The sequence below is a fragment of the Pan troglodytes genome, chromosome 10 (genome assembly GCF_028858775.2).
Source record: "Pan troglodytes isolate AG18354 chromosome 10, NHGRI_mPanTro3-v2.0_pri, whole genome shotgun sequence".
Lineage (NCBI taxonomy): Eukaryota > Metazoa > Chordata > Mammalia > Primates > Hominidae > Pan > Pan troglodytes.
In genome coordinates, this window is record NC_072408.2 from 22751123 (window position 1) to 22769835 (window position 18713).

At 36.9% G+C, this 18713-nt stretch overlaps 1 protein-coding gene across 4 annotated transcripts in view; it reads right to left on the reverse strand.

Moving 5' to 3' along the window:
• Positions 1-232: 232 nt before the first annotated feature.
• EPS8 (EGFR pathway substrate 8, signaling adaptor) overlaps positions 233-18713 on the reverse strand; it is a 170816-nt gene continuing 152335 nt past the window's right edge. For all 4 annotated transcript variants that reach the window (XM_528750.8, XM_054664109.2, XM_003313524.7 and 1 more), the window contains exons 18-21: positions 11538-11760; positions 4302-4482; positions 3230-3359; positions 233-1503 (exon numbers count right to left, since the gene is read on the reverse strand). In XM_528750.8, coding sequence (XP_528750.3) covers positions 1390-1503; positions 3230-3359; positions 4302-4482; positions 11538-11760 — 648 coding nt within the window. In that variant the 3' untranslated portion in view covers positions 233-1389. The remainder of the gene's footprint in view (positions 1504-3229; positions 3360-4301; positions 4483-11537; positions 11761-18713) is intronic.

An 18713-nucleotide genomic window follows, 5' to 3' on the forward strand; every position in this document is an offset into this window, starting at 1 on the left:
GTTCCATTACCATTACCAAATATGACTAGATGGTAGAAGGAAAAGATGATGAAACGAGAGGCGAAAAGAAGAAAAACAACCGAAAAAAGTATTCTAGAGTTTCTCTACCCACTCAGAAATAGAATAATATATAGTTTTTTAAAAATGTGGATCTCTACTTTTTCCCATTGCATTCAACTCGAATCCTCAGCCGATCTAGCACAGATCCTTTTTGCTAATGAGACAGAAACCATTTATTAACAGACAGCAAATACTGTTTATTGCAGACTTTCCAGCTGACTCATGTGAAAAGGCACTATGAAAATTAATGAATCTAGATAATTTCTCTAAATGATTTATGTTAAAATATACAACATTCTTACATAACATCTGTTTTATATATGTGAAATAATATAACATTTAATGACAAAAATTGTGTTTCCAAAAATAACATTTGTTGAAGGTTAGGTATCTTTCTTTTCTCTATGTGGAATCTTTCACAGGATTAAAATATGTGTAAATTAAGTGCTTCTTATTACCAGAAATACTTGACACAGATAAACACATAAAATGGCCCCACTTCCTTTTAACTACTCATATCAACATTCAGAACTGAGGCTTTCATTAAGCAAAATACTGCAATGCACACCAATGCAGACTACTTCCTTTGCTAGATTTTGAGAAGACATGACCTCTTTCCCATTTGTGCTTTCTCATATATAAGAACACAGTATACATAATAAGCAGAATATAAACTAAATCAAAATACAAGCTATACAAGGAGTTGCAATCAACAGAGCCATGACAAACTGTCTTGAGAATGCTCCATAGATTTATATTTGCATGTCCAACGTATGGCTGTACTTTACAGTTCATTCAAATGTTTTAATTTTTTTAAACTGTTGGCATTAAGAACTTTAAATAAATCTAAATATTCTTCCATTGAGTATGTCAGAGAAGAGACCTAAGTAAGCAGAGGCTAGCCTACAGTGAGCTATGCCCTGAATGACAGACACCATATTCACAGGCAAAATCGAAACTGCTTAGATTTTGAATCATGGACAACATTGTTGCTTTGTTGCAGTGAATAACTCCACCACTATCAAAACAATTCCTGTTTATACCCTGGGATGGGGATAAAATAATTAGTCTAATTAAGGAAACTTCACCTTGGTAAAGTAAGAAAAATATTTTCCAAGGTCAAAAAATTCAGTTTAAATTTTTTCAGTTTTAATACAAATAATGGGCCTAGAAGCAAATCCTGTGCTCACTCAGGTTTGCATGGGTTTTTTTTTTATGGTGATAAATTACATCAAGAAAAATGAATCTGACATTCCCTTCAAGGCTTCTTAAAACAAAGCATGTTGGAATAATGCCAAAAACAATGGAGTTTAAATACAAACAAACAAATTAGTGACTGCTTCCTTCATCAAAAGATTCCACTCCTGAATCACTAGCAGCAGCACTGATTTTTTCCTGTCGTCTTCTCATAATTTCTTGTAACTCGGAGCTGCCACTGCTATCCTGAAAGATAAACAGTTCAGACAAGATAGTTACTGACTTGTGCAGGCTGCAGGTCATATCATGAAATGGCTCAGGATAAAATTCTACTGTGGTTTTCTTCTAGTATCTCTTTAGCAAAGCTAACAGCTCTACTTTTTAAGTGAAGCTTCTGCACTTCACTAATATATCACATTAATAATTTTTCATTTTGTAAAGTCTGTTAAGGCAATTCACTCACCAGGCCTTTCATTTGAACATGATAAAGATAAATCAATAATGTATGTATAGTACTCTAGGTTTGCTGAGAGAAAGGGGAAATGTGTACAATAAGCATAATAACATGGTAAATTATCAAAGGACTCTTTTGGGATCAAACAAGATACTGATCTGCCTTTAGAAGATTTTAACTCAGGCCAGAGTGGGCTCAGAATTCACCCAGTTTCCCCTCCATATAGTTCTGACCCTCCGACCATGCTGGCTTTTCTCCTTTCCCATCAACAGAAGTCTCTGGCAACACAGGCAAATAATCTAAAAGATTAACTAGATCCAAGGAAAGGGTGAGGTGGTAGAAGGTGGCTGAGGAACATGAAGAACCTCAGGTAGTCAGCCTCTGCCTCAGTTCCCATGCAGAGAATAGGAAGAGAACAAGAAGCAAGAGACCATCCTGAAGTGGGTGGTGACAGCAAATGACAATAATGATAGGCAGGTGTGGGATGAAGGAATTCAGAATTTTAGGAATATGGCATTTTCTAACATACCTTGAAGAAGTAATTATATACTCTCAACAAGATTAAATATAGTGGTAATAAAACTGCTTGAGAAAAATATGTAATCCTTATTAATATTCAACATATGGAAAGCAATCAAATCAAACCTTAATATGGAGCCTTCAAGATCAATGTTGTAGGGAAAACCTCCAAGGGAAATATGATTTCTCTTGATTCAGAATGGCTACGGGGTGATACGCATGAAGTGATTTTACCCTGAATTATTTAACTGTTGAATTTATAGAATATACCTGCTAGAGATGATTATGGATCAATTTCATGCCAAAGCCTACATTCTTTCATTTGAGTCCAAGTATAATTTTCATGAAACTATTAAGAGCTGTGAGATGTAACAGTTGGAAACTACTACCCGTACATAGCACATTTTAAGTCTAAAATAGGATATTGGAAGCTTAAGTATAAAGCAATCTAGAAAACATGACTCTCCTGCTTTCATACAGACCATTGTGATTAAATACTTTTCCAGGCTCTCTATTTTCAGTGATCTCTACCTAATGTATCTTTCCCGATTATTGAGATGTATTACTAGACCTAACACACACAGCCAGGGTTTTACAATCTTATAACCTATACGTTATTAGAATCTCCAAAAAAAAAAAATATTAAGAATAGGCAAGGATTCTGGCCTCTTAAGGCTCTTACTCACTCAGAAGCTAATTTCCATTGTTATGTCAAAATTAAATTTCCTATAGAATTAGTCAATACATATAAAATGAGAACATTATGCTTTTTGTCAAGTTTCCAAAAGTATGTGCTCAAGCTTCACGTCATATGAGCATTTATAACAAATTAACCTTCTGGAAACTGTCATTGATGATCTCAGTGACAAATTTACAAAAGCAGAGTTAAATTTAATTCAGCTCTGTTAAGAAAGGGAAATTGGCCAATATGGACATAAACAGTTGTTTCCAGAGCTTTCAATTTGCAGAAAAACACCACCTTAGGTTGACAAGTCGTACCTCTAATGCAGCTTTTTGTACAGTGATTTGGCTATAGACTCTCGCCCCTTCAGGGCAGACTGTCCTCAGTTCATCCTTATTGAGAGAGAAAAGTTGTGCACCATTTAATACTCCAAGACTATTGACAGTCCTAAAAAAAAAAAAAAAGGAAAAAGAAACTGAGCATTAAAAATATTGCCTACAAACAAAGGAGAAAATTATCTGTTCCTGCTAGTAACTTCTCTTTTCTAAGCGTTCCATACCCTGGAACCCTTATTAAATGCCACTACAGTCTTTATAGTTAGGGCAATGACAAGTTTCTTTCATGATGATGACCCTGAGGCTATACAGATTATTAATTACAAAGTATCAAAAATGAGCCAATTCGGTTTAGGGTCATTGTTTAATACCAATTCTTGGGATTTGGTGTTTTATAGAAGGAATAGATAACTTTCTAGTAACCTGGCAATTGACTAACCATTGTACCTCATTTTTCAATCATGCTGGGTAGGTGAGTTTATAATATGTCAAGGTCCCTTGAATATGTATTATTCTAATAGTTCATTGTGCCAAATACATATGAAATGTTTATAGACTTTTAGATAGATAAATAGAACCTTTACTATGGGTTTATTAAAGGAAAAGTTCTATTAAGATTATAATTGATGCTAGGTAACACTATTTTTTTATTTGCCAGAGACACTATATCCTGGAGCAGGAGGAAAGCTTATGCTCTATGTCCTATGTGGTCTAGGAAGTTCAGCTAAGACCATGGTCCTACCTAGGTTACATCACAGTAATCTGATGGAGAAAAGAAGCTACTGGGCCTCAAAGCTGCCAACAGTTTGCTTAAAGAACTAATAATGAACAGATACTACCAACTCGAAAATGGGGTGGCATCAGAATAATTATTTATGCTTATTTTAGTTCTTTTTCAGCTATGAACAGCTATAGTGATTTCTTGAGTATGGCACAAAGTATGCAGTCTGTGCCCTTATGTTTTATAAGAGTTATCTGTGACATCTAAGTAAGCAAATTGAAAACAATGCATGTTGTACACACAGAATTGCAAAGTATTCACAGAGAGACTCACACAGGGTTGAATCCCTTCGACTGTAACCACGTCTTCACATCCTCTGGTGTGGAGTCGTAAGTGATATTGATAACTGGCACGTTCTGCCGTGGCACATGGAATTTCTTCTGAGCGGCACTCCGACCAATGGTCAGTCTGTGGATGAGTTCATCCTGCACTTCCTCCATCTGAGATTTCCTTCCTAGACACCAACAGGGAGTAGGTTCTTTTTGAAAATCCCTAATATTACATCACCCTCTCTAGAACCCCAATCTCTATAATCCTTTGACCCCAGTAGGACCTACAATCTAGTGTTCCTACCATCTTTCCTCACTTTTATCCTCGCCCGGTATAAATGCCATGATCAATTATTAAAATAACTCCCTGGCTCTTCTCTAGTCTCTTCATTGTATTCCTTTGGCAAAACCCCAATCCTGGTTAAATCTAACTTTCTGCTTATTCTGTGCCTGCACCTGCACAGCTGAATATAACACAACAATGCTGAATGATCTCATGTTAAATTCATGATTATGAACCTTAACTTGGCTGTTAATGCTTCCTGACAATCATACTACATTTCCTTAGACTGGTGGCTCTCAACTGGGGACAGTTTTGACCCCAGAGGACATTTGGGAATATCTGGAGACACTTTTGGTCGTCACAATTGAGGGAGAAAAAGGGGAAAGGCTGCTGCTGTCACACAGTGGGTAGAAGCCTGGGATGCACACAACATTCTATAATGTCAGCCTCTCTTACAGCAGAGAATAACCCAGCCTCAAAGGCCAAGAAGTCCTGCCTAAGGTCATGTAACTGCCCACTGTCTTAGACAAGTATTGAATATATTCTACTTCCTCTCTACGAACTTCTAACCCTATTCCCCAATCCTCACCTTGAGCTGATCTCATTTCCTAATTTATGAATAAAATAGTTAGAAGAAAACCTCCGTAAGTTCCTCTAGTAGTTCTTCCTACCAGCACTTTCCCCATATGTTCTGCCTGCCTTCCTATTATGTTATATAAGAGCTGTTTCCCTGCTCCCAAGGCTGACTCTTCATGTATGCACTAGGCCTCAAGTTCTCTGCCTATTCAAATACTCAGTCATTTCTCCCTTATTTATCCTGTTATTAATTTTCCTTCTTCACTGAATCAGTTCATCAGCCTGCAAACATGCTATTATTTTATGATTTCTGTTACCTTTAAACAAGTCCTTTTTACCATGTCCTTTCCCAGCTACTGCCCATTTTTCTGCTCCTTTTACAGCAAAGTTCACGAAAAGTTGCCTGTACTAGTGGACTCCAATTCCCATTCTCCTATTTTCTCTTAATGTCACCGAAATTCAGTTTTGCTTTTCCCCCCATCTCTCTACTACACTTTGCTAAACTCCAGCCAATTCTTTCCCAGCTACTATCTTATTTAACCTATCAGCACACATTTGAAGCAGAAGATTCCTCCTTGAAACATTTTCTCCCTGTGGCCTCCAGGATACCACAGTCTCCTCATTTTCCTCCCATGTTTCTGGACTCCCCTTCTCTGGATCCTCTTCTGAATATTCTCATCTCTCCAACTAAGTAATATTAAGGTGCTCTAGGGGACACTCCTGAGACTCATCTCTGCCAGCACTACCTCCATCAATGACCACTGTGCTTAGGTTCACGGCCATTTAAAAGATGATGGTTACCAAATTATTTTTCCAGTCCTCTTACTCGGAACTTGGGTGCATATATGCTGTCTACTTGATATATTCATTTGGGTATTTGTTAAATAGCTCAAATGCATGTCAAATATAGCATGCCCAAACCTGAATTCCTGATCTTCTTCCTGAAGCTTGCTTTTATGAACTCTTAGACTTGCTTTTTAGACTTCTCAACTCACTTAATGACAATTCTATCTTTCCAGTTCTGGCAAAATACCACGGAGCTGCACTTGATTCCCTGTCCTATACTACATCCAATCCATCAGCAGATCCTGTTAGTCTGACCTCATAATGTATCCAAAATCCAATGATTTCACTGTATTTTTTCTATTGCCAGCTTGGTCTGAGTTACCAGCCTATTAACAGATCTCTCTGCTTCCACTCCCTACCACCCTACCCCCCTTCTCTTCATTCTCTTCTCAATATAACAACTAAGTGATTCTTTCAAAATGTAAGTCAGGCTAGGTGGCTCATGCCTGTAATCCAAGCACTTTGGGAGGCTGAGGCAGGCGGATCACAAGGTCAAGAAATCGAGACCATCCTGGCCAACATGGTGAAACCCAGTCTCTACTAAAAATACAAAAATTAGCTGGGCGTGGTGGCATGTGCCTGTGGCCCCAGCTACTCGGGAGGCTGAGGCAGGAGAATCGCTTGAACCCAGGAGGCGGAGGTTGCAGTGTGCCAAGATAGCGCCACTGTATTCCAGCCTGGCAACAGAGCAAGACTCCGTCTCAAAAAAAAAAAAAAAAAAAAAAATGCAAGTCAGATGTTGCAGCCCCTCTGCTCAAAACATTCCCAAGTGATCCTAATTACTCCCAGTAAAAGGCCCTACAAGACCTCCACCTCTCTAAAGCCACTCCACAACTCTTCTGGAGCCCTTCACTCTTGCTCCCAATGGCTCCCTTGGTGCTCTTCAAATTTAAAGGCCACTCTAGTCTGCTCTGCCTGGAACGCTTTCCCCCGCATCTCCACATAGCTTACTCCTCCCCACCTTTCTATTTCCCCTGATGTATATAAAACTGCAATCCCTCCCCAAAAGCACTCTCTATCCACATTGTTTTATTAGTCTCCAAACCACTTACCACCTTCTTGATAGATAGTTTTGTCTATCATCTTTTTTTTTTTTTTTGAGAAAGAGGCTCACTGTGTTGCCATACTGGAGTGCAGTGGCACAATCTTGGCTCACTGCAACCTCCACCTCCCGGGTTCAAGCGATTCTCCTGCCTCAGCCTATCGAGTAGCTGGGACTATAGGCGTGTGCCACCGTGCCCACGCCCAGCTAATTTTTGTATTTTTAGTAGAGATGGGGTTTCACCCTGTTGGCCAGGATGGTCTCAATCTCCTGACCTCGTGATCCACCCACCTTGGCCTCCCAAAGTGCTGGGATTACAGGCATGAGCCACCGTGCCCGGCCAACTTAATCGTTTTTTAACCTACCTCCTTTCATTAAAATATAAGCCTGAGGAGAAAAAGGATGCTTCCCTTTTTTGCTTGCATCTATATCCTAATACGTGGAACGGTGCTTTAATTCAGTAAATACTTGTTGAATAAATGAATGAATGAGGCATTCTGCTGACTTTTTCACCGAGACTTTGAGAATCATCATGTACAAACCCCTTACATAACCAGATAAGAAAATGAAGGCCAAAAACAGAGAAATGATCTGTCAAAATCACATTTCAATTAGTAGAATAATTTAGCTAGAACTGGATCTTCTGACTTTCAGCAGAGGGCTGTTTTATAGCCAAAGTCATTAAAATCACCTTTGATTAACTTCCCTAGCTACTCCTTTTTCCTAGCCATTTATGCTAATGGAAAAGGTGTGTGTGTATATGAACATACTGTCATGACAAAAATAGGAAAGGCATAAAAGTACAGGAAGGGGAATCATGTGTCTGTGTATTTTAAAATATGTGTGTATATATACATAGGTACATTACGTTCGTTGTTTGTTTTCACTTTCAAGAAATAAGAACAATCTAATTAAGTTGGCAAGTGACAATAACCTGGTCACTTAGGGAGCTTTTTGTGACCAATGTTCTGTGATTTTTCCCCCCTAGGGAAAGGGTTTTAGAAAGTGTTTGGTGCCCCTGGGAAATAAGGGAAAGTGTGAATAGTTAGTGTTATTTCAGTCTAATTTTTTTTAATGCCTCAAGTATCTAGGAAATCTTTTGAAGTAATCAAAAAAGGGGAAAAGGGGAGGGAGGAAGGGAGGGAGGGAGGAGTAGGGGGTGCTAGAGAGAGTAAGAGAGAATACTATTGATTGTTACATTTAAGTATACATTATGTGCATTTCATTAGTTACCTTTTAAAAAATCACTACAACAAACTGTCAAACAGCATATGAGTGCATCTCAAAGGAATAAAAAATAAAATGTATCACCACACTAAAAGATTTGGTTTCTCATCTGCTGACTTAGCCAGTGTATCAATCATCACCAGTCCACAGCATAGTTTTCTTCCAGGAAGGACAAAAAAACCTCCACCTAACATGTTCCTGGGCTTTTGCTTTCCATTTCTAATGTTCTAACACACAACAGCAAACCAGAATAACTTTACACCTTTCTAAAGTAACACTCTGATTACAAAAGATTAAATTCGAATAAAAGGACTACCATTTCAAAGGAAATGGGAGAAATACAAAGCAACTAAAGTTTGGCATCTTAAAAGCGATAAAAGGAGAACCTTTTGGGATCCTGCGATAAAACAGCCTGAATAGCTTCTATGACACAAGGCTTCACAGTTATTCTGAATAGGCAACACACAGACTTCCACAAAAGGGCTTCACTCTTGCCACTTGCTACATTGTAAAAACAGGCATGTTGGCTTTTTTCCCCTGTTCATAGCTGCTACTTGATAGATTTCTATGAGTATTTACTTCCTAGTTCCTTTCATTTTATTTTTACCAGAAGTTTAGGCAGTAAGCAGAGAATGTGGGTAGATGAGTAGGCATATTTTGAGAGAAATTTGGCTATCAATAAACACACACTGAAATATGTGCTACTGTCTGGTTCTAAAAGAACATTAAGCCCCAACATTCATTCAGAGAAAAACTGTTCTGCAATAAAGTTATCAAGAAATATTTGTTTTATAAAAAGAAATATATTTATTTAATGCCAAACTGTATTTTTGAGATATTTTAAAAAGGAACTTACATAAGTTGCAAATATATTGTAAGATTTTTAATATTCTAAGGAAACAAGTATGTGTGTGAATTTTGGGAGAGATGTTTATATTTTATACACCAATGCCACCCTTTTACTTATGAAAAACAGACTTCAACATGATGAGTCACAATTATCAGGAGAGTTCTCTATCTTTAAAAGTATGCAAACTATGCCTCTTTCCCACTAGGTTATTCTTGGTTTCTCAGCGTGAACAAAGAACAGACTGTCCTAACCCACACACTGCTCCAAATGGGGACTGGAGGCCGATGAACTTTGATCCTAGCTAGGCCTGGATAAAGAGTCCCACCGTGTCAAAGATGACTGTGCTGACGTCTCTATGGAGGGAAATGCTATAAACTTGTGGGAAGAATAAAGAAGAGAACAGTCATTTCTAAGAGGAAGTTTTCTCCTTAGGGAACTCACTAAAAATATTTATAGAAATTTCTCATCTTAAAACTATGTCTTTAGTGTATTTGAAAAAGAAAGCTCTTTTTAAAAACTCCACATAATTTTAAAAACTTAGTAGCATATTCTATTTTATTATGGTTCTACACACTCACACACACAGTTGTTTTTGCTGTACAGAAAGAGCTAATCACTTTTCCAAAACTTCATTTTTCCTTTAGTTTCCCGGCAAGATAGATATGACAGTCATTTAAATTGGACATACCGTGGGAGAAAAATTAATGAGTAAAAGTAGGCTTATGCTTATTGCATTTAACCAGAATTTTTAGAGTTGTTAAATAGTAATAGTTCTAGTGTCTTTTTTATTTTTTATTTTATCAAGAATGTCCACAACTGAACAGATGTGGCAATAACTTACTGACGTGAGAAAAACAGTAGGATGAAAATGGGAGTGAAAGATTCAGCCATTTAGTTTTGAACATAAATAGAAAGCATCCAATCTCGGCTATAAAGTTAATAGTTCCATACTGGTATCTGGATGTCAGAGATGAGTTTTAATACGATGACTAATTTGGGAATCATTCTTTTCCCAACAATATAAATAGTATTGAAAGAAATGGAAATAGAATGAACTACAGTAAAAGTATGTTTATGTGGAAAACGAAGGCAGAACCCTAAGAGAGGCCCACATTGAAGGAAAGATAGATATCCATCTCTCTCTCTCTGTCTCTCTATCTCTCTCTCACTCACACACACACACACACACACACACACATACACACACACACTTCATATACTTTTGTCATATTGGGGAAATATGAAATATCTTCATAGCTCTGGTTTTCCAAGAGTTTTTACATATCAAGTATAGGTAAAGCCAAGTAACTTTATAATACGTTTAAAACACCAAATTTGGAGATTAAATTGACATGCCATATACTACAAGGTTAAACAAAATTTATCTTAAAACTACCTTCAGTTTTCAAAATATCTACACTGCTATTCGCCAATAATACAAATAAGGATAATCCAAAGTTGGTCATAGTGTCTTTTTAGTTTACTTAAATATGGTTTTCATAGAAACCATTTATATGAAATATCAAATTTCAAGTTATGAAAATATGGCACTGAAGTGTAAGTCACATGAAATTTGAATTTGGAGGCTAAATCTGAGACTACTATTGGCAGGTGATTATATTAACATAGTGTGATTGTGCAGCTACTGTGAATAGCAAACAAGAGGAAGAGAAGTAGGAAGGTTATGATGATGATGATGATGATGGCGACAGCAGCATGTAGTTAGTGACTGCGTATTACATGTCATACAGGGGTCAAAATCAGTCAGGGGTTTTCAACCTCAGCACCATTGACATTTTGGGCCAGATAACTCTGTTGCTGGGGACTGTCCTGTGCATTGTAATTGTTGCTAAGTGTCCCTGGTCTCTACCCATTAGACATCAGTAGCATCCCCCCAGTTTTGACAACCAAAAATGTCTTCAGGCAATATCAAATGTCCTCAGAAGGATGGAGAAGAAGACAAAATCGCTCCTGGCTGAGAAGCACTGAAGTAGATGCTTTCTATGCATTATCTCATTAAATCCTCACACTTATCCTATGAAGCAGATACTATTATTTTTCTCCACTTTTCAGATATTGAAGTGCTGAGAGGATAATTAAATCATTGAAGGTCAGGAAGCTGGCAAGTGTTGTTTCGGTATACAAATTCCAGGATGTCTGGCTCCAGAGTCTGCATTCAATTATCATAACAGATTGGAAAAGGAGTAGAAAGGCATGCATTAGAGAGTGGAGAGAATACTTCCTGTTTCTCAGAACTACGTAGCTGATGAGAAACCAGGTGAAAATCTTTGCAATCTATTAAGTACCATGCAAGTATAAAGGACTTTAATACAAGTAGAATCAGCAGTAAACAATATTTTACTTAGTAGTGCTTTTAATTTGCAGAAGACATTTTTTGCCTCCCTGGGAAACTTACGGTCCACCGGAAGTTGTTTGTGTCTCTGGCTGTCTCGCACGATACTGCCACCACTGTCACTGGAGCTGCTGTTTTGACGTGTTATATTTGCTGGGACCTTTGACACAGGAACAGGTGCTGGAGTGGAAGGGGGAAGGGGGACAGGAACAGGAGCTGGTGTTGGAGGAGGTGATGGAGCAGGGGGAGTATCAGCTGGTCTTGGGCCATACTCCATCCTTTGTTTCTATAAAAAGACAAATAATTAACTTAAAATTTAAAAAATATAAACCTAGGCTAGGAAAACAAATTATACTTTGATAGGACATTGTTGGCTATTTTTAAACTTACTTGCAAACCCATTACACATTTATCTGTAATCCTATATGGTATAATGACCATTAAAAATCATATTTTAAACATTCTACATAATTTTTCAAAGTCAAAACATTAGTTAAGGAGTCACAAGGCTACGTCAATAGCAAATAGTAGTATTATAGTAATAAATGTCAAGAAAACAGAATTTGGGCTTGGAATCACACAAGATGAGGGGAGGCAGAAAGATTTATAATTATTTTTTAATTTATGCTAATAATAATTTCCAATTGCACTGGAAGTCTAAATGTCAACAGCATAAAGCATCACTTACTCATTTTAAATGTACGCTATATTCAAAGATTTTTAATTTTGTTTCCAATAAATAATTTTAAAATATTGGTATTATTTTGTTCAAGGCATAACTTTTTCTGCCATCATCTTAATGCTAATTTATTAAAATTAGAAATTTCCCTTGTTAAAATGGAAATGTCACGGGGTGGATGGTTGTGAGGGTAATGGTATGGTCTTTAAATGTTTATGATTGCAACTCACAAACGAATACTAGAAAGGGGCCTGTGGCCATTTGTATTAAAAAAGGTAGGTGTGACAAAATGCTTTTTAATAATTTTAAAATCATGATTGTTAGGCATACTTATAAAACAGCATTTGTGCATATTCCCTATTTAAAACACACATAATAGTTAACACTTTAAATCTAAGTAAAATAATTTTAATAGATAATGCATTGTGAGAGTCTCCAAATTCTCAAAAGGCACATTTTCTTTTTAGAATCAAAGATACAGGACAATTATTTGTAATTAAGGCAAAGTTTAGATACTGCACTGGCACAATTTTAATTATTCTAACTTAGGATTAGCATATTACATGCAAAAAGACCTTTTGGTAATCTGGTCCTTTGATTAGAACAGTATTTACTTTTAAATTCTAAAATGGCCCAAATATCAGGTAGTATTGATTTTAACAGAGTCCTCCCAATTTCCACAGAGATCAAAAACAAAAATACACACCACACACAGACACATCACTTTTTAATTAAACTATTACTCAAAAACAACACATCAACCTTCATCAGTCCCCTTCACGGCAAATGACTAACACCTGTGGAAACCGGTGTGGGAAGGAGCCCTCATTCTTTTCAGCTCGCTCTACTACTCACTGACCAGTGGGATGGGGTCAAGGAAGTGGGAAGCGTATTATGAAAGGATGGAAGTATATCTGAAAGGAGTGTTTTTAATGCTGGTAGATGCTAAGGGAAGAAGGAGGGCAAGGAGGAGAGAGGCAGGACAGGAGGGAAGGAGGGAGTAAAGGGTAAGATTCTCAGAGTAAGAGAAAGGAGATAGGTGGGACAGAAACTGAGTTGCTAATCCCCTTAGCATTCAAGGCTTAGAAATATTTCTAATGTATTCAATACTGTATTAGAATGAAAGAATGAATTGTTATTATTATTCCCCACAAACAATCTTCCTATATTTGGGCCAATAAAATACTTAAAGCAGTCAAAATACAGCAAACATCACCAGAATGTAATACTTAGCACACACCAAAGTCATCTGATTAATGTATACGCAATGTTCCCTTGACAAGAATGTCCTCTGCACGTAATTTCATGAAGGGCTAATGAATTCTCACATTAGTGTTTCAAAAGCATCATAGTTTCAATTATTGTTTTTAAAGCCTAAACAAACAAAAATGCCATGAGCCCTGCTTTCCATATGATTCATAATTTTTGCTTTTGCTATTCATCAAATACTATTGTGAGAAAGTGAATAAACTGTGTTACTGTCACAATCAAGCCTGAAAACAAACTCACCAAATGTTCTGTGCTTTATTTCATTCATGCCATTGTTACATAATGCAACTTTATCAGTATGACCTACCAAAATAATAGGTTTAAAATACATATTTGATTAAAGAAACCCATATGAAAATGTATGCCATAAATTATATTTACTTGCATATTTTCCTCTTTCCTTAGTCCTCTCCTCCTGCCCCATGTTTCCAACCTCTGACATTAAAAGGGGCAAAGTACCTTCCTTGAATCATGACAACTGGTTCTGAATGGCAACCTAGACAGCTCTTCCATGGAAACTGGTTTGAAATTCTTCATATGGAAGAAAAAGAATCAGCACTGACTCCTAACGTCACTTTTTTGTGTCCCTCCCTAGCTTCTCTACTCCTCTTTACCTACCACCCAACTACTGTTCTTTCTTTCCTTATGTCTGTCTCTTGGCTATTTTTTGTTGAAGCTACAGAGTTAATGATTCCAACGTATCTCAGTTTACGTAATGTCTTGGAGAACAGAAGTGCACTCTGAACTTTTTTCTCCTGAACCAACGTACTGAAGCTCCAAATCCAAAAAAGAAATTCTGACCAACTGTTCTTGGTTGGCCTGAGACTTTCCCAGTAATTAGCACTGAAAGTTCCACATCTTCACAAACCCCTCAGACTCCCCAGCTGGGAACTGGGAGGGTTGGTCAGCCTGGTGTGGACCTACTTTTGCACCCAACTGTCACTTCCTTACTCTTGCCTGTGATATCCCACAAACACAAAGTTCTGTTAAAAGCAAAATCTATCTTTTTGTCTCTCTTTCTCTGAAAGAAGGCAGAATTAATAGACCTCATAGGAAATTTACTTTCCTATTGATAATTAAGTTGGAATGAGTCACTTTTCTTTAGCAAATTAAGCTGAGTAGAAATTCTAAAGAATTAAAGAATGCTATTGAGAGATAAGATCCTGATTCATACAAGTTGCTGCTTCAGAGGGGAAATTATGCAAGTAAGCGCAACAAAGCCATTAAAATTGAACTGTTCTTAAATATTTAACCTACTCTAAATTACACATTTTTCCTCTAAATTTGGTTATTTGGGAACTCTGCAGTGAAAACTAAGCACAGCTGGAACATTTGGAGGGTGTTAAGTCGAGAGACTGAATCCAAAAAATTATATTAAAAAGAAGTGCCATGAGGGAACGAATGTGGGTTACCTCTGACAGCTCGCCAAGTAATTGCTATTAGGAAAATGGAGCAAATCACATCAAATGAGAAAATTAATACAGGAAATGGAATTAAAATAATATCAATTATAATTCACATCAAATATCAGAAAGAGTAAATTAGCCTGACAGTAAAATTACACGCCCACAATCAACCAGTGAAGGAGCCTGTAAATCTATAATTAATTCCCATCACTATCTAGCCATGGAAAACTAATCATATAGATTCTACTATAGTAGAAACCGTGTAAAGTACTTCAACAGTAACTATTTGTATATTCAAGTAAAATACTAAGATATAGGTTTATTCTATTCCTATTGCTCATAAAGAATACAATTAGAATGCATTACATATAAGAGTTATTCTTGTTTAATTAGCTGATTTTACAGAAGGTAATACTGCATGCATTATCGTGTGATTGTAATGAGCTTTAGTTTCAAACTTTCTAAGCAGCCTGAACAAACATAGAACATTTAATAAAATTATGTTCATGTGCATGTCAGACAGTAATTATCAATACTTTATATATGTATAAAAACACATATATATATTTATAGTGGGTATTATTCAAATTATCATTAAGAAGTCTCTGGGAAAATGTCAATACATGTGACAGAATAAAAAGTAAACATCTTTGTCTAAAAACCATGCCTATAATTAATGAGCAGAGTCTTCTGATATTAATTTTTAAAAAACACTTTTGAAGAACTGAATATTATCAGGAGGTTGGCCTGGCTGGAAGAATATAAGCCATCTTTGGTAAAATCGTCACTCTATCCAGCAGTAGCTAAATGTCTGGACTGAGCTTAAAAAACAGAGCACTAATAACATAGGCTGAAATTAGTAGTGTTAGCGGTTTAGTAGTCACCTGTACAAAACATTTCCACTTTTAATTTAGGGTGATTTAAACATGTATATAATGAATGAGAAGATTTTATACCTAGACTGGATTGTAGAGATCACATAATTGACTCCTTCTATTTCATGACCAAGCAAATTGGAACACAGAAAAATAAAATGCTCTCTTTAAGGACTAGAACCCTCACCTACCAATACCTAGATTGGGGCTTTTCACACAGTATCATATTACAGTATCTCTTGCTAGACAATAAAGAATATGGGAAACGTTTTGTTGAATTCACGTGACCACAGAGACTGGACATTCATAATTACTTGCATCTTGGTAGAGTAAGAATACCTATAACAATAATAAATGCATAGATAATAATTAAGAATATATGAAAGACTTCTTTAGTCAGTCCATTGGATGTATAATAAATAACATCACGGGAGGAGGTGGTTTCTGCTCTTGGCATATAGCTTGCAAATTTAAATGGGCAAAAGGGTAATTCTAGCAGACGAGCAGTCACAGGGCTAGAGGTCAGAGAATCAAGTCAAAATAAAGATCAGGAAACTTTATGTGGCAAGTAGCTTCCAGGTGGGGAGAAAGCACCCTGGATGTCCATCTGCTGCCCAGCTAAAATACTACAAAGCCTTGGAATGCTCTACAACATTTTTATCAAAAGACATGTTATCTCTCCATAATCTCTCCTCAGCATTTACTTCCTTTTCTCTGTGGTTTATTCAATCTTTTGTGTCAATGTCTTTTGTAAATTTTTATTACTTTCTCTTATGTTTAAAACTTTGCTGAAGCCATGGGGGAAATACATTAGGTGGGAATGGTTGTCTTTACAGAGCTGTTAAAAATCACTTCAAATGTGAGGATATTAAATAGCCTGGACTCTCAGGGACACCAGGTGGCAATTCAACACCTATTCACTGCCTGGTATGAGCATCCCTGTCATCAGAACAGAATCTCTGATAAAAAGTGTGTGAACAATAGGCAAGAGCTGCACTTGTGCCCTTCACCCAGAAACTGCCATTATTTATATATATGTCTTTATAGGAAATGTAAGGGTATAAAAATAAGAGTCATGACTGTCCCTTTTTTTAAGTATTTGGTGACTCACAGATGTGGCATGGAAATAGTTTACATCTAATTCCCTTATTTCCACCACTTACAAAAATGTCCTATTCTAAGTAAATCATATAATTTGGGTTATTTTCCTAAATTATAAAATAATGAACAATACCATGAAATCCAGTGAATGGATACATAAGGCAAAAATCAAATTCCAAGGATTGTGACTGATCAGATCAACTTTTATCACAGTATACTGCAAAGTAAAGCTATTCTGAGAAAATATCACTTTAAACATTAATACAGAGAAAAACTATGGGTTTATACAAAAAGAGATGACAATCTTTGTTTTTTCTTCTTTTTCTTCTTGTTTTGAGACGGAGTCTCGCTCTGTCGCCAGGCTGGAGTGCAGTGGCGCAATCTCGGCTCACCGCATCCCCTGCCTCCTGGGTTCAAGCGATTCTCCTGCCTCAGTCTCCTGAGCAGCTGGGATTACAGGTGTGTGCCATCATGCCTGGGTAATTTTTGTACTTTTAGTAGAGACAGGGTTTTGCCATGTTGGCCAGGCTGGTCTCAAACTCCTCACCTCAAGTGATCTGCCTGCCTCGGCCTCCCAAAGTTCTGGGATTACAGGCATGAGCCATTGTGCCCACCCAAAATGAGAACCTTTTATAATCACTATTCTCTAGAACAGCAGAATGCAACACAGCACAGGCTCTGGATCCAGAGTGCTGGGGCCCAATCCTGGCTTCATACAGCTGTATAAATCTGGGCAAATTATTTCTCCTACACCTTGGTTTCCTACAAAAAAATGTGCCTCCTTCACAAGGTTGTTGTGGGAATCAAATGAATTTGGATTTGCGAAGTGCTTAAACAATGCCTGGCACAGCATGAGCACTGGCCACTGGCATATCTTCTCTAGAGAGGAATATCTGTGAATGTTGTTTTCTGTGAATGTGAAGCAAATTTAAGTAATGAATCATTGCTTCCTTTTGGCAGCATGGTGCAGGAATCTAAAATATTTTTGTTAAAGTTTCTTTATATTTCTTCAAAGTTTTGATATCACTGGATGAAAGAGACAGATGGAAGAGAAAACAAATGTGTGGGCCATATCTGAGGAGGAGAAAGAGGGTCACGCTGCTCTTGATACAGCAAGCATGCAGGAAGGAGCAAAGCCATGGCAGATGACCTGTGGACTCATGCAGGCTTTCGGGAAGGATCTGCTCGGCGCTAGGCTTTCTATTGTTCTTTTTACCAAGTGTGTGAGATGCCAGTACTCAATATGTATTTGTGGAATGAGTGAATAAAAAGATGAGTAAGACATAAAATTGTAATCCAGTTGAGTTTTATAAGGTTAGGGTATTAGGATCAGTGGAATCTACATAAATATGGTGGTATCTTAATTATCATTCTGAAATAAGTTGCAGGATTCTTCCTTAGATATTTTAGATATGGGTATCTGGTGTCGTAGAGATATAAAACAGTAGATACGGGTATCTACTGTTGTAGAGATATGAAACAGTAGATATGGGTATCTACTGTTGTAGAGATAGAAAAATGACTGGCACATATTTCCAAGGATGTTTTCTTTTCCATTTTACTCTATTCTTTTTTTAAAGAATATATTATAAATGTTTTGAGAATAGGAATCCTTTTAGAGTAGGATTTATGCCAGACAGCAGATAGCAAAGCAGACTGTGAAGCTTGCTTATTAAAATTTTACAAGGTCTTAGTGGTTTTGTTGAGCTCAGCCCAAAATTTTCAGGAGGTGTTAAAAAGCAGATTGTTTTTAATACATTTTCAAAGTAGGGCCCTCAACCTGAACAGCATACGCTTCTGCATACACACAGAAAGCTTCTGTACACATTTCTACACACACCACTACATTTCTAGTTGCAACCCGAATTTTTAAGAAGAGAGTTGGATAGTGTTGAAAAGTTTAAAACGA